The sequence below is a fragment of the Protopterus annectens genome, chromosome 3.part1 (assembly GCF_019279795.1).
Source record: "Protopterus annectens isolate FY-2018-M chromosome 3.part1, PAN1.0, whole genome shotgun sequence".
In the NCBI taxonomy this organism is placed as follows: Eukaryota; Metazoa; Chordata; order Ceratodontiformes; family Protopteridae; genus Protopterus; species Protopterus annectens.
Window position 1 is genome coordinate 1319522720 of NC_056732.1, and position 27519 is coordinate 1319550238.

Consider the following 27519-nt stretch of genomic DNA (forward strand, 5'->3'; position numbering starts at 1 on the left):
TTTATTTGTTCTGCTTGGTCCTTTGGTGAACTCAAGAGCTTTGTTCCTGCAAATCTTTATTCTCCACACAGTCAGAAATCAACATAATTTTCTGTTTAAGTAGTCCCATGATACGTTGTTGATATTTTAGCATATGGAATTGACATTTTAATGCCCTGATTGCTAAGGTTGCAGAACTATAAAGCTTTTTCCCCATCTATCCAGCACCCTGGAGTCTCTATCAGAAGGGTATGATTTTTAGCAGTAGAAGCCTTAATGCCCTTGGGCCCCTGAAAAATGATTTCAGGGTCCGCAATAGGGTTTTTGAAAAGGAATTTGTGGGACTCAGGAACCCTGTAGTACCTGTCTGGTTTGCTAGGGGCTGGAGGCAAGGAATCAGGGGCCATGCTGGATTCCGAAAAAACATCATCAACAATATCTAGTACAGGTGGTATAGCCAAAGGCCTATGCTGAGGCAGAAGAAGGAAATCCCTAAGCCTCTTTTTGGATTCAGAGAAATCCTGACTTTCCCAGTGGAAATGCTCCCTTAAGGTATGTAAAGTTTCCCCAAAAGAGAAATCCTCAGGCAGAGAAGTAGAGGGAATGGATTCCTCTGTATCAGAGTCCTCATAAGTAGATATGGACAAATCCAGATCATTAGAAGAGTCAGAAGAAACAGAATCCTGTTCAGAAGATGCAGTCAAATTCAATCCTAGGCCTCTTGGAGGGAGGGGGTTGACTACCTCTGATTAGAGTAATTAAATCTTCAGCCGTTTTGATCATTTGTTTTTTAGGCATAGAGGCCTCAACATGTGGCCTGGGCGTCATTTTTTTAGACATAGATCGAGATTTAGGCCTTAGCACTGAAGTTGGTGTCAGCTTAATATGCAAGTCTGTAGGCCTGAATACACCCTCAGAAGCCGGTGCCTGCTCAGCGGCTCTGGACCCATCCCAGGTAGAGACATCCGTGGGTTCTAAATATGAAGCATCTCACGGCATACCGGACTCTGAATGGGTCTCAGTAGAGATCTGTGAATCAGAAGTAGCAGGTATCAGGGTCTGTGAAAGCACCTCACTGAGTACCGGCGAACTGGCGACTGGCTTAGGAGAAGTGTCGTCGCCAGTTTTGGACCTCAACGGCCTGTCTCTGTCTTTTTCTTTGTGTTTTTTCAGTATTCCGGTAGTCGGATGGCTGTCCGACACCATTTCTGGATAATTAAACCAAGAACCAAAATATTTTGATGCAAAAATGAACCAACGATGGATAGTGCACTGATTAAATAAAGCACAAAACTGACAGCAAGGTATGTCGTGGTCAGGGCCTAGGCAAGGAATACAGTACAAATGAAAATCCTTATGAGGTATTTGCTTCCCACAAGTAATACGATTATTAACTTTTACTGACATCGGTAAGGAGCAAGAAAAAGTTTCCCCAATGGGGTACTTAGCTTTAAGTTGAAAACTTCGGTTCTGAAACTTGAAAACGAAAATTTCAGGAGTCAGACAACCGGCACTTGCGAACTGCTTCTGCTTCGGGCTCCACGTGGCAAGAAAGACTGATGTAATGGCGTCAGCTGCATGTTTTATACCCCTGACGACCTGACGTCATGGAAGAAGGGCCAGCAACCGACGCAGGACCCAAGACTTTGTTAATCAGGCCGACTGAGGGCAACCTGCCAGCAGATTACCCAAATGTAATGACTGCAACAGTGAAATGAGAAGAACATCAGGTATCACACATGCATCTGGTATAACACATTGATTGGGGTTATGCAACATCAGACAGTAGTGTTTATGCAACAAAAAGAAATACCTAGGTATGGCCAATATAATGTGATGGAGCTCACTATGGCAAAGGTGGTACTCTTCAGTTACATGTCACTGGAAGATGTATAGGGAGGAACATGAAGAAGGCTGCATTGTACTCAGTTACTGGTTTGATGAATGCTGTGATCTGTGTAGGTATTATGGCTTTTGATATGGATGTCCTGCACATACTCAGTAGTTGTGTTACATACAAGGGCATAGTCACCACTGTGGCCATATGCTGGTGGACGATCCACATACCATCTACCCCAGGACACAGCCCACATACCACTAGGTCTGCTACAGGGAGTGATGTCTACATCATCATTGGGTTGTGCATTTGTTTTCATAATGTAACAAATCCCACCATCTTTTAGTTTCATCTTATGTGTTGCCATTGCTGTGGCAGCATTCTTTAGTGTGTGTTGATACTGTTTGTATTATAATAATATCACAGTTGGAGTCAATAATTGCCCACAATCTGTAGTCCTCCAGACAGTTGTTTGGATACAGGATGTGTATGCCATTTTTGACGTCTGTAACTTAAATAATGATCAGGAAAGGGCTTAAAAGACAGCCCTGATGTATGGACCTGATCACTGGACTCCAGCTATAGGTCACTTCACACATTTCAACATATTTAGATGCCATGTATGTGATCCAGAGGTCTACTCACTTGGGGATGCAGGTGTTTATTACCACATCTGACAGCATTGAATGAATACCTTGGTGTGGATTTCTGTCAGATGCCTTGGCCTGCTCAAGTTCCACAGGATGACAGTGTTGTCATCATGTATGCCCTCGATCACCTCTTAGAGGACATCTAACAGATGTAACAGACAAGAATGTAGCATTAACAACTCACACATGCATGTTGCACACAGCCAGGATATTACTAGTGTCCATTTAGAAAAGGTCCATGATCACATATTTGTCTACCTCAATTAGAAAGGAGAGTCAGGATGTGTCTATATATGCATACAACAGGTGCTGCCCCCCCCCCCCGATGGATGCATGTTGATGTACACCCTTCTACGGGAACATATTTTATCTAGAGGGTGTGTTGAAGTGTGTATTCAACCATGTCAGGTAGGTGTCTGTTCTGAGTCACACAATAGGTGATCTGTGGTTTTGTCACAGCCCATTGATTCTGTGTGATTTTTTTTATTTTTATTTATTTATTTATTTGATATTTGTTTACTGGGAAAGTCTGACATTTTCAGTGGAGGCCTAGGCAGAAAACCTCCAGAAGTACAATAGTAAATTAAAAAAATTAAAATAAAATAAAACACAACAGCGACTGTCACACTAACAAAGAAGTACAATTTGTATGCATTAAGAAAAAACAGAAAACAATGAACAATAATGTTAGAACACACTATATAACCCACAATAATAAGCAAAAATGTTAGAACAGAATATCTACAGACATTGACTCAGACTTAAATGAAGGTAAGACCGTGCATACTGGCCTAGGTTTGGACACAATTCCCCATGCATGTATTATTGAGAAACTCCCCCAGCTGGGGTCCAATGGAGAGATGATAAAATCAGCAAAAGGAATGAAGTACTGCTGGGATTGAATTCATGCTCAAGTCTTGGTGAGTACCTTCACGAGTTGGACCCTCTTTTTCACAAAATCTTACTAAGACGACACTGAGATATAGACTGAATTTTATACAGCATATATCATGGATAGAAAAGTATCCAATCCTGGTAGGTGCACTGGTACCAGGACTAGAAAATATGACAGTGTAGAATCCGCAAGCCATGGAAATATTCCTACAATGGAGCTAGGCCAGGCCCAGGGAGAGGATGCCCCCCTTGTTGTAGAAGGATGTAGCAATCCACAAAAATTACAAAAACTGATAGGCCAAAAAATAGTCATACAGATGACAGAGTGGACTATTGAGTATAAGAAAGAAATTATGTATTGTTACAATTAGGCAAAGTAGACCAGAATTTCCAGACAAAAGATATATAAAAATATTAAGAAAGAAATTAGAGGAAAGAAAAATACTTCCACAAGAATAACTGTCAGAAGCTTCAAATAAAATGTTGTATTCATTAATACAACAGATCTGTGAAAACACTATATAGCCCAAAAAACCTTGTGCCTTTTGGAAAAAAGAAGTGACTGAGGAAGTGTGAAAATTTAAAGAACAAAATTTAGAGATGTTTGAAGGGTATACAAAAGAAATATGGACATGGGAAAGAAAGAAAGACATATCTGTTATGGTGCAATATTTATGCAAAGGAGAAAGCCAAATTAATCAACACCAAAAAGGCAACCTCAAAAATATTTGATGAGAAATATGGGCAAAGGCATTCATATATGGAATATTTCACAATAAAAAATTAAGATCACAAAGAGGGAGTGTAGAACAGAAGATTAGTCAATTAGAAGTTAAAAAATAGAAGCTGAAGTTATGGAATACTTGCAAAGTGAAGGATTCAGTGTAGAAAGTCTAACACAGGTCATATCACAGCATAATGGAATAACTAGTCCCCAAAGTTAGGAGAAACAAAAGGAGCAGGAGACATCTGAAGAAGAGATATGGACATGGGAAAGAAAAAATGTTTAATAGGGTGCAATATTTATGCAAAAGGAGAAAGCAAAACAAATCAATGCAAAAAGAGCAGCACCAAAGATATTTGAAGAGAACTATAAGCAACCACATCTGGCTATGGAAGATTTTACAAAACAAAACATAAGAAAACAAAGAGGAAAAGTCAAAAATAGAATTAGTAATGGAAAAGTTAAAGACATAGAAACTGATGTTATGGATTATCTGCAAAGTGAAGGATTTAGTGTAGAAAATTTAACTCAGATAACAACACAACAGGATAGAGCAAGGGACACTAAAACTAAGGAGAAACCAGTGGAGCAGAAGCATTTAATCAGTTGACATATGAAAATACTTTGGAGCCTCCCATAGGAAACCAGTACAAATGTTCAGGTGTAGCTATACAGCAAGGGAAATAACAGGAGACTGTGGCATCTCTGACATATCAATGCCTTGGAATGATAGGCCAGTGAGCTCCCATATGAAACAGCAGCGGATGACACAGGGGGAAACTGAGGAGAATGTGGCACAGGACGAAGCTCTGGAACTTTCTACAGAATGCCCGTAGGAAATGGCGAACAACGAATGTGTCTTTAGTATAGAAGAAAATGATCTAAGAGAAGAGTTACTTGATTTAATAGAGATGGATAGACATATTAAGATCAATGAAAGAAATAGACTGCAGAAGGTCAATAAAACCCAAAAAGTTAGAAGTTTGATAAAACAAATGAACACAGTAATTAGGACTGTCCATACAGATTCATTAGCTATAACAGAAGTAAAAAGGATACATTACTGTGCAGCCAAATTAATAACAGATAAAATCCTACCACCAGAACACAGGGTAGTAAGGGAAAGGACAGGGAGAAATCGAATGTCATCATGGAAGTACAGAACAGCGAAAACTATAAAGCAATTAAGACAAGAAGTATCACTGTTTGAGTAGTATAGAAGAGGCAATAGATCAACAAAAATACTCAGAAAGATAGATGTGATAAAAGCAATGCGTAGTATTACAACAGATTAGGATCTATCTCGCACTACTGGAAATAATAAATTAGAAATCTCAGCACAGGCAGATAAAAAGATACACAGATAAACATAAAGGAAAAGTACAAAATAAACAATTCATTGATGACCAAAAAAAAGTTTTATAGAGAACTGGGAACTAAGGTAAAAGGAATTGAAAGACCACCAAAAAAGAAGAAATAGATACAGTTTGGAGAAGTATTTATGAAGGTCCTGGGGGACATAACAAAGACACTAAATGGATAGAAGAGGTAAAAGAAAGAATAAGAACTTCAAATGTACAGGATATGAAATGAGATAAAGTAATGGTCAGAGAGACTGAAACAAAATTAAGAAAAGCCTATAATTGGAAAATCCCATGCTCTGATGCAGTACCTAACTTCTGGCTAACAGTATTAACATCTTTGCATGAAGATTTAGCCATGAGTAAGTAAGAACTATTTATATGAGCATCCCGAACAAACATCAGCCTAGCTAACAACAGGAAAAACAATGCTCCTACTTAAATCATTAGATCTGAGTGATGCCTCTAGGTGCATCTGCAGTTAACTCTTACTGACACCTCTAAGTGTCAAATATTGTTTTTCATATTTGCATCAATAATTCCAAAATCATGCTATGTACAAGGTTTTAAAAGATTTTTATCTTAAAGCTTATACAATAGAAAACTCAACTGCATTAATATCTGACCTCTGTCTTGTAGAGCAAAATAGATACCTGCTGTTTTTATGATATTAATTTATATAGATATAATGTTCACATTTTTCTAAAAATCTCAACAGCCAAGTAACACAGGCAGAACTCCTTAGCCTGATATGAAAGCTCTTAACTAGATGAATAAAATACTACTGACAGTATGTCTGTAACTTAAGTTGTTGCTGAGATGCTGTAAATTGTTTACAAAATATTACAAATGTAACAGTTACTGTGTTTACTGTGATTTACAAAACTCAGTTTAAGGCCTAGAACCTAAAGAATACTACCACTATAAAATAGTTTGTGCTGAAGAGTTTGCCATTTATACTTCTTTCATAATCCCTCTGGTTCCAGATATATGAACATTTGTTTGAAATGTGATTACATAATTTGATTCTGTCAAAAGGCTGAGGCTCTACCCATTGGAAGTTACAGTGCAAACTCCCTCAGCTTCATGGAACTGAAGGAGTTAAGAGGGAACCTGCAAGCTACCCTAAAAATTATAGACCAATAACGTGCCTTCCGATTATGTATAAACTATACACTGGAATTGATGCTGACAGAGTTTATAGCCATTTAGAAGAAAACTCAATTATGGCAATAGAACAAAAGGGTAATAAAAAAGTCATATGGAACAAAGGATCATTTGTTGTTAAATAAAGTCATGCAGAACTGTAAAAAGGGGAAGAAACTAAGTATGGCATGGATTGACAACAAAAAAGCATTTGATAGTATCCCAGATTCATGGATAAAAGAGCATTTAAAAATGTATAAGATACACCCTACACTGATAAACTACATTATAGTGACCATGAAACAGTACCAAACCACTCTGCAATTAAGCCATGATAAAGGACAAATTATTATTTCAGGGATAAAAATCCAAAGGGGGATATTGCAGGGCGACTCTCTGTCACTGCTGGTCTTTTACCTTGCCCTTAACGCATTAAGCTGTTTGCTTAACAGATTAGGTCATGGCTATAATTTGGCTTCCAGAAAGCAACAAAGTGTAAAGGCTTCTCATCTTCGCCAACTGTATATATAGCTCATAAGATGAGGAAATGAAAGCACAACTGCAAGTTGTCAAAACTTTTTCAGATGATATAAGGATGTCATTTGGCCTTGATAAATGTGCAAAAGCAACCTTTAAAGCATAAAAGCTGCAGCACCAAGAAAACAAGAGTGTGATATAAAATAAATTGAGGGATTGTATAAATATTTGGGAATTGATGAAGGATCAACAATAAAACATGAACAAACGTAAATAATTCCCAGTAAGGAATATTTTAGAAGACTTAAATTAATCCTGAAAACACCATTTACATCTAGGAACATAGTTCAAGCTGTAAACCAATTTGCTCTTCCTGTCCTAATTTACAGTTTTGGAGTGACTGACTGGCCACAAAAGGTGTTGGATAGATTAAACGAGAAAACAAGAAGGATCCTTCATGTTCATCAAAAGATTTATAAAAATCATTGCATACCAAGATAATATTTTCAGCATTCCAAAGGAGGTATGGGCCTCATTGAACTTAATTACATGTACAGATCTGCAATCATGGGACTGCATACTTATCTGCTGACCTCACAAGACCCAAACATAGTGAAAGTTTTGAAACATGAGGAGAATAAATCTAAGATGACTTCCCTTCTCAGTCTAGCAGAAGGATATCAGTGTCAGGCAGGAATGAAAATCAAACCAGAAGTAGATAAGAAATCAGGCAGTACTGAATGTGCCAAAAAAATATATATATATATATATATATATATATATATATATATATATATATATATATATATATATATATATATATATATATATATATATATATATATATATATATATATATATATATATATATATATATATATATATATATATATATATATATATATATATATATATATATATATATATATATATATATAATTATATATATATATATATATATATATATATATCAGGTGAAGGATCAGATGAGAAGGCAAGAAATGTGGAAAATGCATAAATATAGTTGCAAGTATAGAAAACTCCTGGAAGAATCTCATGTTGATCAAGATTGAATGCAGGAATGGTTAAAGAGAGGCAAATTGAAACCAAAGGATGAAAGGTTAATAATGGTGTCCCAAGATAGTGGACTACGTACACGTTGGCTTACAAAGTCCATTGAACATGTGGGAGAAACAGACAAATGTAGGGTTTGTAAAACAGAATTGGAAATAATAAAAGAAAAAATTGTTGCCAAAAGAAGACAACCCACCACTGCGTCTCTGTAGAAAAGTGTAGGTAATCCAAGAAAAAAAGAGACGGAGACGGCTTTGGAATCCAGAACAGGCCTTTACTTGGTGCAAACACAAGCGCTTTCACAATTAAGCTTCTTCAGGTGTATACAAGCACTAAAAATGCCACACCTTTATAATCATGTTACATCACCCAATTGATAGTCATGTGACTGGTCCCATCTATCATAATATATTTTATTTCATTCATAATAACTAAAACATATATAAAAAATATATATAAATATATAATATATATATATATATATATATATATATATATATATATATGGGTCTACTACTAATGCCCGAAACGACGATTTCCCGACAGGAAACTCACCGATGCCAGATGACCGACAGGTAAGTGTACCGACAGGGTGATTTGCCGACAGCGGAAAGACCGACAAGGGAATGTGCGATCGCGACGCGGTAAGTGTGCGATGGTGACGGAGTTAGGAGCGGTCAGGTAAGTGCTCGAGATTGTGGGATGTCGGGTTAGGCTGTGGGAAAGGTGAGTGTGTGTTCGTGTCGGAGGTATGGTTCGGGTAAGGTAAGTGTGTGCTAGTGAGGGACTGTAGTTTAGGGACGGGTTAAGTGAGTTACGGTTAGGGTGCAGGTAGGTGAAGTGTGCGTTAGTGTCGGAGCTTGGGCTAGGGGTGGGTTAAGTGAGTTAGGGTTAGGGTGCAGGTAGGTGATGTGTGCGTTAGTGTCGGAGCTTGGGCTAGGTGGGTTAAGTGAGTTAGGGTTAGGGTGCAGGTAGGTGAAGTGTGCGTTAGTGTCGGAGCTTGGGCTAGGGGTGGGTTAAGTGAGTTAGGGTTAGGGTGCAGGTAGGTGAAGTGTGCGATAGTGTCGGACCTTAGGGTTAGGGTTTGGGTCAGGGCTAGTGTGTATGCTATGTAGTGTCGCGTGTTGTTTACGTTCCGTGTGTCGGTGTAATGGTGTTCGGTGTAATGGTGTTCGGTGTTTTGCGTTGTCGGGTTTGTGTGATGTTGGTCATCTGGCGTCGGGGAGTTTTCTGTCGGGGAATCGTCGTGTCGGTAATTAGTAGTAGACCCATATATATATATATATAAATAAAAAACATCAAAAATATACATATATTGTGTTATTAAAATATTATAAAACAAATATACTGTGTTGTGGACAGCAGGAGATGAATATATTACCTACAAAGTGGTCTCATCTTTAATTTAGGTTTCAGTGGGATACACTCATTCAGGCCATGCCCTTCTGTGGCTCTAAGCTTTGTGATCCAGATTGCTTCCAGATTCTCTGTCTTATTGCGTATATCCCCTCGTCTCATGCTCTCATATAACAAAGCTATAACTCTGAATTTGAAAATGTGAGTGCTATCAAATTCCATCACATGTTTGGCTAATGCATTGTTCTTATTCCCTTTCCTGATGTTATAGGTATGTTCCCTAATCCGATCTTTAAGATGTCTATCTGTCTTCCCCACATAAAATTTTCTGCAGATCCTACAGTCTGCCAAGTAAACCACATGTTGACTGGTGCAGTTGGCTCCTGTATTAAAATAAAAGTCCTGCTTTAAATCAGGATGATAGAAACAAGGACTTTCATCTATATACGTGCACCAACTACAACTACCACAGGGTCTGGTGCTCCCATTACTAATATCTGTGTGTCTATCTTTGGAGTAGCATAACCTCCTCTTTAAGGATCTGTCATTCCTGTAACTAAATTTAGGGACATTATCAACCAAACTGGCTATATCTTTGTCTGTTAGTAAAATCTGCCAGTTCTTCTTCACTATATCAGTGTACCTATTTATATCAGTGGAATATTTCAAGGATAGTCTGGTTTTACTATTGTCGAGGGCTGTCTGCCTCTTGCCTATAGATCTAGTTCTACTTGAAAAATATGGTTTGGCTTGATCATCTCTCATGGCCATAACCCGAGGTATATGTGTCTGTATACTATTGTTACTATACCCCCTGTCACCTAAAAATGTCTTGACCCTATCCAGTTCCACATTAAAATCATCATCCCTCACATTCAATCGTGAGGCTCTCATGGCCTGGTTGGTAATCACATTTTTAAATATATGGGGTGGATGTGCACTACTCCTGTGTAGTAGATGGTTAACATGACAATCTTTCCTGTGCTGTCTTGTAAATATTACATCATTATTGCCTTTTACAATCTCTACAGCTAAAAAATCCATATTAAATCTTGACATTCTATGTGTAAAATTTAAATAATGTGTACTATTGTTGATGAAACTGACAAAACTAGCTAACTGTGACTCATCTCCTGCCCATAAAATAAAAACATCGTCCACAAATCTCCGATAAAAGGTAATCAAGTGGGCGAATGGGCCCTTAAACACAAACTCATCTTCCCATACTGCCATGACCGCATTGGCATAGCTATTGGCACAAGAAGTGCCCATAGCTACGCCATTGCACTGTCTGTAGAATTGATCAATAAATAGAAACAAATTATGTTCCAAGACCAGTTCAAGCAATCGTAAGACCAGACTCACTAAATCAGGGCTATATCTAGCTGATGTTTCCATAAAACACTTGGTAGCTATGATACCCTCCATTTTGGGGATCACAGTGAATAAAGAAACTACATCCAGTGTAACAAAAGTTACATTGGAATCATGAATTTCTAAAAACTCATACAAATCACTCAAAAAATGCTCTGTATCTCTAAGAACATGTTCATTTGTATCTAAAATTGGTCTCAGGTGCTTCTCAATGAAAATAGAGATTGTTTCTGTACACCAACCTCTACCTGAGACAATAGGTCTCATAGGAGGTCAATAACAGATTTGTGTACTTGAGAGGATGGTCAGTCATCCAGTTGTACCTATTTTGCAAGGCCTCCCTAAAGTACACAAATCTGTTATTGACCCACACATGCTACTGCCCACTTTACAAAGTGTACCACAGCGGGTCAGTCATCCAGTTGTACCTATTTTGCAAGGCCTCCCTAAAGTACACAAATCTGTTATTGACCCACACATGCTACTGCCCACTTTACAAAGTGTACCACAGCGGGTTTACGTGATGGTTGGAAAAGTGTTTGTGCATGCAAGATATGCATTTCTAATTGCTAAAAGTCTGAGAGTTCTCAGTATTGAGGGTATGAAACACACCTGCTTCTTAGCTGACTCTGTGGAAGCAGATGTAAAGGCATTGTCACATTTTTTTTTACCCCAGATGATATAGGGTTCAAATCCAGGTATATGTAATACTTTTAAATAAGAACTGATAATTTAATGAAATTATTCCTTATAGTACATTCACCATGTGTTACTGTGTGTTGATGTAGTGCAGTGAGCTTATGTGGCATTGGGCAGAAGTAACCGCACCACAATCACTTGCCATTGCTGCATGACTCCAAAGTTTGAGCAAGCACAGGAGCCAAAAAGTGAAGGGCTCCATTGTTTTTTTTTTTTTTTTTTTTTGGTATTTATGTATGTTGTGTCTGATTTTATTTTTGACCAGATTATAGTTCTTAAAATCATGTAGATAGGAAAATGGTGAAATGGGGGGGGGGGGGCAAGCAGGGGAAAGAAAAAAGGGTAAGCAATATATGAATGTACAGCAGGGTGGTAGGAAAGAACCATAGCTATTCAGTTATGTTAACCATGTATGTGTGTGACCTGACAAGGTCCTTGTGTATACATTAATTTATGTATGTGCCTTATTTAAGTGTGAAGGCCATCCAAGTCCAGATAACAGAATTATACTTACAGAAACATAGTAGACAGTATACCCTCAGTCATACATCTGAACCTTAAAAACACAGTAAGGGTTTCTTATCCCTCACACATATAATTCATAACAGCTTCACTTTTTATAATTTTGTATAAAGTGTTATAAGTAATATTCAATATAATGTGTAATGGAGCAACAGTAAAAAATCTGGAATTTCTTGTATTAGAACCCAGGACCATATGCATGACAGCCCTACACATACACCTGTTGCTGCAGGAATACTGAAGTAACACTTGATATTTACCTATTCATTACTATAAACTGAACTGTCACATCAGTAAAAATATGTTGCAGTTCCTGTATTAGAACCAAGGACCATTTGCAATACAGCCCTACACTTACACCTGCTATCACAGGAATAGTATATATTTATAATTAACTTCTGTGTCTTAACAGCTGTGCAACACCTCTTAGGGGAATTGCATGGTGAAAAGCAAAAACTGCAACAATGTATCATTTTTGACATTTAGAATGTCTACACCTTGTCAGCAGGTGTTCTGTCTGCTTTCTGTGCTGGCCACTAGTCCAGGTTAGCACAGTGTCAAGTGTCACGCAAACGAGATAAGCAAAGTTAAACATGACATTCATTTTGTTTCAACATTTCCCTTGTTTGCATTAAGTTATGCACTGCACAAGCAGTGGCATAAAAATAAAAAAAAAACAAATAAAAAGGTAAAATTATGAGAAAAGAAGAACAGAAATCTAATTATAAACAATATTACAAAAAATTATATTATTATATGTGAAATATTTTTACACAGGCCTGGATTTGAACTCTCACTCCAATGATTCAACAAAACAGAGTAAGGGTGTCTTACCCCTCTTCACCACAGAAACAGATTTACAGCAGAGAATGAAAATTGTGTATACAAGCAACTGCAACAACATCCACAGTATTAACAAAATATATGACAGTTGTTTGTACATGTATTAATTTCAGATGCAGTGCATTGTGTGATCACACCACCATTTATGACTATTGCTTGCACAAATGCAGCTCTGTTTTATCTCTCTGTGTTTATTGCTCATTCTTGTCTTATTTGACCAGTAATCTGAGACATGCAGTCTGTAAGGTATCCTGTATCATTGTCCTTAAAATATGTAAGGATCGTAAATAGCAATAATTTACAGTTGTCAATAAATGAAATGTGTACTGCTTACATTTAAAACCTTGATACAATTACTTCTACCTTGAAAATTGTAACCTGGGTGATGCACCCACTGGATGTAAGGGAGTCTGAATTGTTGTTTTTGCTTTCCTTCTCCCTACCAGTAATCATTCACAGTTTCAATCCATTAGCAACAAACACCGAGGGAATGCCCGCACTGTGTTTACATCTGATACATGGTGCCAAGTATTTGAGATTCAGCAATGAGTTCATACCTCATTTGTATCTTCACCATGCTCATAGCCCTGAATCTAGGCTATAAAAATGAACCATGTAGTTGGCAACCTGAAGGTGAATAGACTTGTTTATATGGACAACACAGAAGAAGATATTACTTTGGGATTTATCTGCACAGAAGACTAATAATCTTGATAAGGTATGCTTGCATTTTCCAGTTATTTATATGCATTAGTATGCACTTCTTAGACGTTTACTGATGGCTTAGGTATATTTGTCAGGGTATTTCACTTTCTCAGATGCAGAGCCTTATTAACTGTCATCACAAGTGCTAATGTTACAACTGTTTTTTTCTCTTTACACTCTGTTATTGTTATTTCAGTGAGATGTAAATGTCCTATATCGTAAATGAGACAGAGGTGTTAGCCTTCTAGGATGGCCCATAGCCACCTATAGGGGTGTGCTGGCCACAGATAGATGTAACTGGCAATTGCATAACATTGAATATTCTGTGGTAAATGTGTATACGTTTTTGGGACAGTTTTTGTTTGATAGTACTTTTAGCAGTTCACTGACATTATGTTAGCAAAACATGTCATTTGCCTGTTGTTTTGGGGGTGGTAGAGCCAAGTTCTATTTCTGTGTTGGTGCAAACAAAATTTGCTATTGTTACTCTCCTTATTTTGGATCCAACCTTGCTTTGTGTGTGATTGCAATATGTTATAACCACATAATTCATTTTTATATTTGAATATCATGACTGTTTTTTGTTTCTCCAGTGGGTAATAGTGAAATCCTACCTTTTATGTGTTATATCTAAGCAGAACTTTTATTTATGTGATACTTATATGTATTATCCTTTTTTTGTGTTTTATGTCACCTTGGACTATGTCACCCAGGCACCCAAATTCCCACAACCCTTCCTGCAGTGACCTTGAGAATGAAGTCAATTTGGAAGCATTTAGGCAACATGATGCCTTTCTGCTTAAGAAGGGATCTTGGTATATGTCTGGCAGAATTCAAATTTGGCAGCAGATAGTGGCTAATGCAAATGCAGTATGTGGCCAGAGCAGGATATATGATCAATTGCACCATAGCACCACTGACATGATTTCATTGGCCTGGAGGACAGCAGCTGCCATGGCTCATAAATTAATAGTTTCTGGGAAGGGACTGCTACAGGGACATCACTGACACCAAATTAAGAGTCCCTGCCCACTGTCAGGGATCCAGAGAGCTCAGTGGATAGTGCACAACAGCACTGATTTTGGTGCTGGTGTTTCAGGAAGGACAAGTATGTCCCACGAGGAGCTTCCAGGTAGGCTTACCTATCTCAATTCTAAATTACTTCTTGTATAGTAAAATTCTGTCAGCAATACTGAAGTTCTGTTTAACATACATGTTTTTTTGGGGAGAATAGTTGTAAATTGATGCAGTTAACACATTCTTGTGGACTACACATGGGCTTGAGGTGGATGTGTCATCCAAGTTCTTGTAAAAGTATTGTTAATGGACATATAAAGGGGAAAAAGTTAACTCCCTCCTGTGTTACTGTTAATTGTGATAATGGTGTCCTTACCTTTTGCTTAACTTCTTCCAGGACCATCCTCCCTAGGAACCCTACAATCATTTGGACATGGTAAACCAAACATTTTTATGTCAGTACTGGTAATCAGTTCAAATAAATATTTATTTTACCCATATGTGTGATGTGGGTGTCAGGACTGTTGTGTGTATTGTTGTTGTGTCTGTAATGGTAGCACCATTGTTAGTTTGTTAGCATATATTGGACTATAGTCGTATAGGTATTAATTTCTTTCCTGTGTTTGTTGCTTATTATCACAGGTGATCCTGACAGTGGACGTGTAGGACTCTTACCACTTGATGTCAGAGTATCAGAAAACTCTGATGATGATGGTGGCCAAATAGAGGTACAGTCAGTAGGTGCAGAGGTTGAATCTGACACTGAGGTTGACATTCAGCCATCCCATGTAATTCTATTGTACGCAGCCAGAAGGCCTATGCATACCCATTTCAGTGTGCATTCAGATATTGGACAGGAGGAGGGTGAGACAGTCAGGGTAGTATGGTTACTGTGGTACAATGCCTGTTGACTCTAGTCATAGCTAAAGTGTGTGCAAGTTGCCATGCAGGAGTGTTGTTAGGGGTGCTCGGAGGAAGCCTGCTGTCCATCATCCAACTGATCCAGGTGTGTCTTCCCTTGCCACTCAACATATGTTTAGGGCCATTATGGAGGGGCAGGCATGTTCCAGTAGGTCCTCCAGAGAAATGCTTAGGGTTATAGATGTGGCACAGGCTGATATGCATAACTGCCTCCACCTTTTAGCTCATTCAATGGATCAGATGAATGACACATTGGATCTGGTAGTGTCTGTGATGGAATTTCTGCTGGGAGGGGGACAGCATTCATGTGGGTCTAGATCAGTCAAATCATACAATGTTAGCCAACATGGCTGTGCCCGGTCACGCTTCCACTGTGGCACTACTTCCACTGCTCCATCAGTGGTTGAGTTGTCCACACCCAGACATGACAGGCTATGGGCTCATGGTCCTGGGCATCCTTGTAAGTAGAGATTGTCCAGCAGACATCAGTCACATTCAGGTAGCAGCAGTGCATCTGACTATGGGCATGGACATTCCAGTGCAACTCCTGGCAAAGCTAGTTCTTGTGGGTGGGTATGAGAACGATGAACTGCCACCTCTACCATGCATGTCTCACACCTGTCAAAACATGCCAAGAAATAGTGCTAGCACAAAGCTTGGCTGTGTAATTCCAGACACTCGCACACCAGTTCCACCTGGAGGACCCATATAGACTCACACACAAGGGTTACATGGCTTGGCTGTGAGGCTTAAAGCTCATTCTGTCTCAGTGGACATTTTTTCTTTATCCAAATGTCTGCCTGTTTCTCTTTCTTACTCAAATGCACTCACTTACCTTTTACGTCAGCAAAGGCTTCCTGCCTCCCTGCACAACACCCTATGCAAGTGGTGATAACTGTGCAAAGTCCTTGTTTTCTATCTTTTGGATTCAGGGATACATACACTTTGTATCTGATGCTCAGGGTGTATAGCTGACTTAGTGCTTAGTATATCTGTGTTTGTGATGTTGTTTTGCTAATTGTACTTTTAACATATTTTGGTCTTACAAAGTTAGACAGTTGAGGGAATCAAAACAATTTTTGCAATTAGTATTTTTAGGAATCTTCTGAGGGTTATGAAGCTGAAAGTGAAATGTTTCTCATTACTTTCTAACTTCTTTCTAATGATTTTCTAGCACAAAAGTATGAGGCCAAACTGAGGTCATTCAATGACCATCAGTACTTTTGGGAGGTATGAATGTGTAAATCTTTGATGCCTGAGGTCTAATACTTGATAGAAGACACATGCATTCTCCTAAGCCTCTGCTGTCACATGTTAAAGGTATTGCTGTACAAATCATCCACCTTTTACTTACTTACATCGCCAAGTAACAACATGCAAGGATATGCCATTCATTGGTATTATTACACAATTCTGTTTTAACCCTCCATGTTCAACACTTACCGTGTAAATACACCAGTTGCAAGAGTTTGAGCTCAGGGCTGAGTTTGTCTGATGCCAGGAGTACACAGCCATTACATGGGTAGGTAAAGGTTGTGAGCCTTGCCTGGCATCAATGTTACTATATGTATGTGCATAGGATGAAGCTTTTAGCCACTTACATGGTGAGTGAGTGTGCCATGTGTTGCCTCTTAGCCAATGCAAGGGCATATTGAGGATACCTATGTGTGCATACACCCACAGCAGCTGCTGGATCCCCCTCTGACTCCTCTCATGCATGTGGCTGTGGTGACTTTGCCATTGGTGGCTGGATGTGTGCCCCTTCCCATTGTTAATCTTGCAAAAACTGTTTCCTCAGGATGATGTTGTAAAGCATGGCACTGACAGTAAAGATTTCAGTTCATGTACATGGATTGTACTGCAGCTCTCCCCCAAGATGTATCTAGGCAGAGGAACTGTGACTTCAGCAGACCAAACACATGCTCTATGACATTTTCAGTTTGTGCCTCATTGTGACATTCTTCAGCATGTGTGTGTGCATTTCTGATGGGCGTCATCAGCTGTGGTTCCAGTGCATAACCTGCATCCCCAAGTAAATGACCCAGTGGGACATCACCACTAGTGAACATCTAATACAGTTGGGAGGTGTACCAGATATGTGAGTCATGGTAACTGCCTGAGTTGCCAGCAAACACATTCAAGATCATCCCCTTAGCATTACACATGACTAGGTAGTTAATGGAGTGGAAGCCCTTTCTATTTATGTAGACCCTTCCCTATTCCCCGGGCTGTGCCTTGACTTCTATATGTGCACAATCTATGCCACCCAATACTTCAGAGTAGTGTGCCACAGGGGAGAATTCCTGCATATTTGTGGCCTTGTCCCTAGGGATATGGGGAAAATATATGTGGCCACTGGCATGTTGGAACATAGCATTCAGAAGTTAATGGATCCTGAATGCTGATGCCAGTGCTACCCCCAGCATGTCCCCTGTTGGTCCCTGAAAGGTTTCTGTAGCTAAAATTCTATGTGCTACACATACCTTTCTCTCCACTTGTATTGGCTCCTCTTGGTTTTCCCTGAGGGTGAGTTGAGGATGACAGAGGTTGCAGAGTTCCTGTAGTGTGTCTCTACCCATCCTGTAGTGCTCTACAATTTCCACGTCATGCAGATTGTGATAAGTTAAATGGGGTCTGAAAACTCTTCTCTTTCTTGGTCATGGTCTAGCAGCAGCAGCAGCAGTAGCACATACTTCAGCCTGTTGCATATACACATGAATTAAAGCAACGTTAGTCCCTAACATTCTGTCTGTGTAGACTCCTTTCCTTGGCTGTATTCCAATAGGTTTTGTAATTTGCAGGGAAAACCAGAACTTATTCTACACAGTTGTTTTGTAGCTTATTGAAAATCCCTTTATCTTGGATTGATTGATTAGAATACAGTTCAGCTGCTTATGCTGTAATTATTATGCCACAGTATTTACTGTGGTTGCTCAGCTCTACACACTGTGGAGACCACTTACTTAATGCAAAACAGTACATAGCATGTGCATGTCATAGTGCAGTGTGCACACAGTCTTAGAGGATTGTGTAATGTTTACTGAATCTCTCTGATTACATCTGGGAAAATGGACAGATAAATGGGTAAATGCTATTATTTAATTTTGCAGAGGTCTTCCCCATGGATAATCATCATCAAAATGTATCTACTCAATAGTCATGAATTACTCATGCAGATGTGCAGTGCACTGCAAATTAATAAGATTGATTATGTGGAAAATGACTGCTTTAGTAGACACACTATATTTATGCACAGAGAATCAATGGCGTCCCTTTCATAACCATTGTGGGGGTTTCTGTGTAGACATAATCCTATTTTGTTTTGTAACTGAAGTTGCAAAACAACAGGGAAAGGTGTGTATTTTTTCTGCAATAAGACAATGTATTCTGCTTACTCCATAATTGTGAGAGCTTGGCATTAGAATATAAAACTGTGGGGAGAGAACACAACATCCCCATCAGGGGCTGCAAAAATTTTGGCCACAACAAAAGCATATTTTATCTTCTGTAGGTGTGTATGTATATATATATATATATATATATATATATATATATATATATATATATATATATATATATATATATCTGTGTGTGTGTGTGTGTGTGTGTGTGTGTGTGTTTGTGTGTATTGCCTGCAAGGCAACAGATCTCCTGTCAGTCTGTTGACTGAATTGCCTTTTTCTTGTTACTTGGACAAGAAGTGGTCATGTGAAATTATCATCCTAGTAGCTATCAGCTTTTGTTTGTAGTCTTAACTCATTGATCCCTAAGGCAGTCTTGACATATGTGTTTTCCAAAACACTGAAGGCAGGATGCATGCATGCTTCTGCACATATGCCTCTCATGGCAACAGCATGACCGGGCTGCTTGATGAGCACATGGCTCTAAACTTTTCTGCTTGTGATGCCCAGCCTTCACTGGTTGCTGGTATTGTAGATGGCTACTTTATTGCTTTTGGATGGGCAGACAGGTATTGGGTAGTCATTCCCTTCCTCTCCATCTGTCCCCTGCAGTACTTGCATTGCCAGCTACTTCTGGCTTACCTGGGTGGCAGTTAGGTTTTATCCCTCTGCGCCATACAACCAGCTGCAAAGCAACAATGTGACCACTAGTGAAATCCCTGCTTGTATGCTGTTTAGTGCATCATGACTTTGTAAGACTTGTGGTGGTAAGCGAAAATAGAACACCTTTTCTTTATTTTATGATACTTAAAATGATTATCTTAGGTCACTAGCAACACAAAAGAATTGCAACCACTTCTAAGATGATGGCTTTAAGAGATATTACTACCACTATGAAGGTTAGAAAACATGATGGCTTCTTTAAGTCCTGTTGACAATACCAAAAATGCCAAAATACTCTCAATGTTCCCATTTTAGTTGTACATATACAGTCTAGAGCAAACAAGTGTGTAACAAAGAATATAATTTGCAGCATCTGTCATCTCGGATATACTTACTGAAGAAAGGAGCAGCTGTACTTAGTGTACTGTGTGCAGCTGGATGCCATACTGCCTAGCAAACTGTGCTGTTTCATGATTCCAAGTCACAAAACTGAGAAACAAACTGTTTATTGCAGTTAACAATACAGAAAGCATTATTTACTGCCCAAGTTCAAATGATTTGTGCAATTCATAAGTTTTTTTTAAGGCAGTAGTGTCTCATAAAAAGCAAACTGCTGAAATGCAATCAAAGAGCTGCAGTTGTACTTACAGTTAAAACCTGGATCAATATGGTTCCTGGCCAGTAGGCTGTTTATTGTGATTTGAAAGATGATGTGAAGCAGCAGAAAAGAGAGGCTCATAAAACATAAGGATTTTAACAATCTTCCCGTGTGTCCTAGAATTAAAGGAAATGAAAAGCATAGAGATTAGTCCCTGGAAAATTACGTGCTCATTACAAAGATAACTGCATTACGTCTTACTATTAAAAACAGATGAGGTTCATGAATCAGCATCATTAGTTAGTGCGTAGATATAACAATTAATTATCAGAAAATTACTTTTTTGCCTTCTTCTTGTATTACACTCATCTTCATCAGATCTCACTTCACTTCTCTCTACATTGTACAGAATTGTTAGCATGTTTGTTTACGTTCACCAAAAAGTTAAGTTTGAATATAAAAAAAAAAACAGTCAAACCATATGGTTGCATTTTCTTTGCAAAACTCTTAATTTCATGTTATACACTTTGTTGCCTTTGTTGTAGATTTTAAGGGGTCTAATGAACTGTAATGTTCTCCCAAACTGCTCCTTTTGTGTTTTGGGTCTTTGCAAGGCAACAGTAATGTATTCTCTTGTCTAAGCTGTACAAGTGAAGTCAAGTCATAAAAGTAGATTATTACTAAGCCTGATAATGGGCTTATTTGACCCTTACAGTATGCATGATAAGAAGGGTTACTACTGCATAGTATAGTTTGTAGTGTCTGACTTAACAATTGTCAATGGTATCAGTAATATTGTGTATGTTCTCTGAGCATAAGCTAACATTAAACACTGTACATCTACTGGACCACGACTCATCTGAAACTTAAGTTTTAGAAGTAAAAGAAGCAGATGGAAATGTTTTTGCTGCACCTTTACATATATTGCAAATTGTGCCAAAAACATTGCCATATTGTCACTTCAGGCATGCTGTTAATACCTTATGGAACAGTTCATACACTGGCAGCAGCTTTTAGATGGATATCTACTATCTGTCTTACTTTAATAGCAGGTTATTGGATATAAACTCCTGAAATTGTAGTTGTGATAAGTAGCTTTGGTTAGACAGGAAGAATTTTGAAAAGTATGCCCAAACCTGAAGACTATGGCTAGAGCCAAGCTGTGAATGGGTAGATGGTCAAAAGTAACACCACTTATTTAAAGATCTTCCATAATATCTATCCCAATGTTGGTTTACTAGTCAGTTCTGACAAGCTCATGTTGCAGAATATACATTATACAATGACTGGCCATTAACATTCCAAAACGTGCACACTGATTGGCAAGCCCAAGCAACGTGTCCATTGTAAATCTGAGAATATATCAACGGAAAAAGGTCTGGTTGCCCAGACTATTTTCCATTGGTATTGTCCTTAAATATTATTTTTATTTCTTAAAAAATAAAAATAAAATCTATAGTCCAGACTCCAGACATACCAGACAGGCAGCATAGACAAAATACTAGGGGAAAACTAAGCACGTGTACCTGATATCCCTTGTATTTCATCCATGCTGTCTCTCTCCTACTCCTAAACTGCCCTAAAGTTTTATTAATTAAAAAAAAAAAGAAAAAAGAAAAATGGAGCAAAGGAGATCTTCTTTTCTCCATTGCTTACTTTCCTGAGCAGTGATGTACTGGGTATGCATGAGAACGGCAGTTCCAAATGCATGCGCAGTACATCAGATAAGGCTGAAGGAAATGTCCAGCAATGGAAGGACAGCACTTTGCCCTTATACAATGACATTATTTAAGAAAAGTATTTTTTTTCTTAAATAATGTCATTGTATAATAGCAATAACCCACGTCTGGGTGTGGGCCATGCTGGATTTACCCACGGTTGTCTTTGTTTGGTCACTCGAGCTTCGCCCTCATGACCAAACCACACCATTCGTGGGTAAATCCAGCATTACCCACACTCAGACATGGGTTATTGCTATAGTATTTTATGCCACAGAATAGCTTTAGTGAAAAGGCACAAGGCAACAGTGTAGTATTATGAGACAATGAAAAGGCACAAAGCAACAGTGTACCACTATGAGACAATGAAAAGGCACAAGGCAACAGTGTAGCATTATGAGACAATGAAAAGGCACAAGGCAACAGTGGAGCATTATGAGACAAGATGTGTAAGTCTGTAATTTATTTGCAGATACTGTCAAATAATATTAAACAGCTTAAAGCCCCAGAACTGGTTTACTATGCTAACACTTTTTCAGATGTGTCAAGGTAATCATATGGTACATGAGAGGAAGGCATCTTATTTACATTCACAACTTCCCAAAGGATATACCTGAATTTTATGAACTATTAAGATTTTAACTGAATACTGAAAGTCAGTTTACTAAAATAATACAAATTACCAAATAACAAAGATAAAACAAGAGGTAGCACAAACACCACAGCACGTAATTATTATCCCCTGTTGAATTACTTTACACAGATGGCACTTCTACCTGCAACCAAAGTGCAAATGCACTGGCACACCTGGTAGGTTTATAGTTGTAAATTTTTGCTAATTGATGTTTTCCTTGTGAGGTCACTCTTCCTATGTTGGGATCAGAACTAGGAACCATAATTGGGGATACTGTCCTAGATCCACGTGTGATGATACAATATGTGTATGGGCATTCTCTAGTCAGAAGCATGTATATGGACACTACATCACTACCATGTGGCAGGCATGTGATTTGCTATATGATTTTTATAGCAGAATTGAATGCACTCTGCCAGCACTCTAGACAGAGTGAGTTTTTGGAAATTTCGTTATCCAATCTCTTCACTGCTCAGGAGACAAATAATTTAGAATCTGTATTTATGTTAGGTTCACATCAAATCATAATTGCCTACGCACATCAGTACAATGCATCAAGTGTTCGCTTTCGTTATAACAGTCTGTGTAAAAAAGGAAAGTTGTCAGAGTGTTGCACATTTGATTCTGTGGCTCCTTTGGGGGGAAATATTACTTTAATTCAAAAGACCATTTAATTTAGCTACGTAGGTTTTATTCACAAAGCTTGATATTCTGAAAGTTTTCTTAATGATGGAATAGGAATAAGAAAAACAGTTTTCCAAGACTGGAAGCTGACTCAAATGGAGGGAGCGTTAACTCTGAAGCACAGAATACAAATCTCAGGGGGGGGTATAGGCTCCCCATTACTTTGGCTTTGTCCCTGATTCTTTGCAAAGAAGTTGACAGGTATGAGGCAGGGAGGACAGGTTGTCATGCACGCTCAGAGGAGAAGCATCAGATGCACATTTGATTATGAGGCATGCATTTACGTCATCAAATTGTCATCTTGTGGCAGTCTTTTAGCATGTGCACAGAGGCATGCGCTTACATCAGCTGTAACCTGGTGACAGCCTTTATAGCAGGTGTACAGACACCTGCACTTTGAAGGGGAACATGTAGTGACACCTAAACAGATGTGGGCTATACATCCCTTGTGCCTAGGGGAGGATGATAGGGTTATAATTAAAACCTGTTCTGTTGCCAGAATACCAACAAAGGCACAAACAACCATTGTGGCTGTTTGGATGGCATCCCCTCCACTTGGCTCTTGCCTCTATACTGGGTAGTATGAGGGAACATATGGGCTTAAGACTGATAAGGGTGAGGATGGTTGGCAGGCAAGGTGGCAGAAAGCATACAGAAAGAATTACACTGAGTATTTCTGAAAAGTTGTCAAAAAAAGAAATACAACATAACTTGTGCCGACATTTATTATAAATTATAAAAACTGGACATGGAAATAAGAAGCTACTTTGACTTGTCAATGCTCATTTTTTCTACATCCCATTTGACTGACCTCACTGCCCCACTGACCTAAGTGACCATTGCATCAACATAAAACAACAAGATGCAAACTACATAGTGTTGTAATACATGCAAGACTATGGCATAAGAGTTAAAAAATCAAAATGTGACTTTGGGGAAATTCACACTGAGTATCCAAAACATGTCCTGGACAGTTGGGTATGTGTCCTTCCACACAGAAGGTAAAAATCATCCATAAGATTCTCTTCCCCGCATGAATGAAAAAGTTGTAGGTGTTTCTGGAATGATGAGTTATTATGGAAAATTCATGCTTAACCAAAGTAAGGTGTTACCACCAGCATATAGGTCGCTGAAATTAAATGTGTCAAATAGTGGAAATCTCTTGAGCAGAATCATTCCAGTAATGTAATGAAATGCTGACTTGTTATAACATATTGAGAAACTATTATCAAAACTCAGAAGCATAGCTAGGACAGGGCAAAGAGGTCTGCTGTCCCCAGGTGCAAATTGTTAGGGGTAAGACTGGCAGGTGCCACTAAATCAGACTGCAGTACTGGTATTCATTTAGAAAACTGTAAGGATATTGAAACTTCATAAACAAATGCCAGTACGGTATTTTCTCTGTGCAGAAAAGCTCGCTGCATACTAGTAACTGTATCAAGGTGCTTGCTATATTCGTAGCAAGCAACTTACTACAGTTACAGGAAAAAAACTTTCTTTGTTATCACCTTTGGGATGTAGGGATGCCAATCTGAGAAACTACTCAGGGCATCAGATAAGCAAATTATAGTGCTGTCAAAAGCCACTACTAACTTTTGCTTGTGGGTTTGGCAGATGTGCGGTGAATCAGATGTTATGGCTTGAAGGTATAAAAGGCACACAGATTATACATTAAGAACTATTTCCGTCTGAAACAAAGAATTCTGAAATCAGGAATAAACTCTTACTAGAAATTTCATCAGTACCTCTGGGGTAGAAAACATCAAGTTGATTACTGACTATCGGCCTTACTAACATTAACTGGTGAGCACAATAATTTGCCTACCATAGCAGGAGCAAAAAAGTCAGTGTCGGTCTATACTACTGTCCGCCTATGATTATAAAACAACTACAGAGTTTTCAGGAATCATGGGAATGCTTATGGGCAGCATATAATTCTGCCTCACAAAACTGCATGACGTTTCTACAGTACGTTTTTGGTGGGTTTTTCATAACCAGCTGTTACTGTTGGGATAGCCCAGCATTCATTTATAAAATGTAATAATTGTGACAATTCAAGGTCAGTTCAAGTTTCTACTGCAGTCATATCTACTTCAACAAGAATATCCTGAAGGTGTTCCAGAGTCAGAGCATTTGCATATGTTATGATTCCTCCTCTAGCATTATTTGAAAATTTTGGAAGCAGAAATAAAGGGTGACTTTTAACATTCCCATTGCTCTTATAAACTCAGTACAGTAAACTCTCAGTTAACTGGCACCCCATGGGGATTGGTAGATGCCAGATAACTGTAGTTTCTGGTTGCTTGAGAGTTAATATTAAAAACAGGCCTAAGTAATACTGTACCTTATACCATTTTGTTTGGTTTTACTTGTTCTTAGGTTGGGGATAGAGGGAATTTATTCCTATCTTCCTTTTTAAAACTCTAAAACTCTAAAAATGTAAGATATGTTTCTGCAGGGGGAAAACAGAAAGTGCAACTCATAAAAATCGTACTGTATTTCTGCAATATTTTTTGCTGGTTGCTTGATTTCCAGTTCACTGACAGTTTACTGTACTCTGTAGTCTGTCTTAGACTGATTTGCAGAATTCCCAGTATAAGCAGAAAGCAATAGACAGAGCTTTGAATGGACAAGATGTAGAAAACCTCCGGAAAACCACTGTCAACGATCGGGAATTACTGTTGAGCTAATTTCATACCAAGTCCAAGGGAAGGCACTTGGTAATTTCCTTTGAGAGGCAGTATCTGAAAACATTTAAATTCTTAAGACCTAGATGGGCAATGTCAATGAAGATTTAGCTTGATTAAAACTTACTTAACTGTTCTCTTAAACATTCATAAAAACTGAAAAGTGGGTTCTGACTAGAAAAAATGATAAAGGTTAACAGGAAGGCATTTCCTGAAAGTGAAAATAAATAAATGAATGAATAAATAAATAAATAAATAAATCTGTAAGAGAAAGTTGGCTGGAATGGTGTTGTAACACTGATAAAGTCTTATACCTGAAACTGAAATGAAGTCAGATAGATGGAGTTTAACTATGCATGACCCTTATGAGTAAAAACTTCATACAACAGAGGATGATAGTTTCATAACTACCAAATACAGTATTTTAGATGGGGGCGGGGGGGTCTGGTGACTGCTACAGAAAGTAAGTGATACGGCTATGCCACTTAGACCTTATACTTTAGTATCTTCTTACCCTTAGTCCAAGACATCATGGGAGGTCCATCAGAGATGGAAACAGGACTCTTTGGCTACATTATCTCTAGTGTTATAGGTACACTGCAGTTCATTACATCTTATTTTTAGCTGGTGGAATTGCACATTTTCCTAGTTTCTAGTTTTGTTTGCAGTTCGCATTATACCTTAACATGTGAGGCATCTGCACCACTATTATACTTCTAGCAGAGATAAGAAATAACTTGCCCTGGATCTTAAGCAAAGTACTATTAAACAGTGCTAGGCCAGCATCAATATTATTACTAAAGAATAAAGGAACACAATTGATAATGGACAGTTCAGACTATAATGAATATTTTTAGGCCTAGCTTTAATAAGTTTGGCAGAGAGGATCAGCACATCTAAATGTCCATCAGGAGGAAAGTGGAAAGTGATCAGTCAGAGGATTATCCATAATTCTGACCTAAGAAATCTAGTGAGGTACATGCTTGATGGCTTGGTGGTATTTGTGTTTCGTTTTAATGGGCCACGGCCACTGACCCCTGCCATAATATTCCTCGCATTTTTAGAGAAACATCTGTGGATCATTCCCAGAAATCTATGTCACTCAGTCACAGGAAAATAATAGACTGGGTGAAGACACTTCCATGGGGCTGAATATTTCACAAGCCAGTGTGAGCACAGCAGTACCAGAGGGTGTCTGGGATTGTTTTATGGGAGAACGCAATCAGCGGTGTGCAGATCCGTTTGGTAAAGCGGGTACCTCTAATGTATTTTGTTTATCTGCAGAAGCCTGCAATTTGAGAGATCAACTTGAGCATTTGTTGTGTAAAGAGACTAGTACCCACTTTAACATTTTGTATTTGCAATGATATTTAGACCTCAATATAACTCCAAGAGGTTTAAGGGCTTCTAAACCTCCTACCACACCGTTTGATGTAAATAGTCCTGAGGATATGGCCTTCCGCAAAAGTTGGATTGAGGCCTCACATCGATGTTCTATTGAATGGATTCAAATCCTAATAGAGAGAGACCACCTTAAAAAACGTCAGCTGAAGGA

At 38.5% G+C, this 27519-nt stretch overlaps 1 protein-coding gene across 1 annotated transcript in view; it reads right to left on the reverse strand.

Moving 5' to 3' along the window:
* The window catches only part of PIEZO2 (piezo type mechanosensitive ion channel component 2), a gene marked incomplete in the record, with an annotated part of 2710318 nt that overhangs the window by 1918547 nt on the left and 764252 nt on the right, over window positions 1-27519 (reverse strand). Inside the window, 1 exon segment of the mRNA XM_044067359.1 lies at window positions 20292-20417. Within this exon segment, the coding sequence (XP_043923294.1) occupies window positions 20292-20417 (126 nt within the window).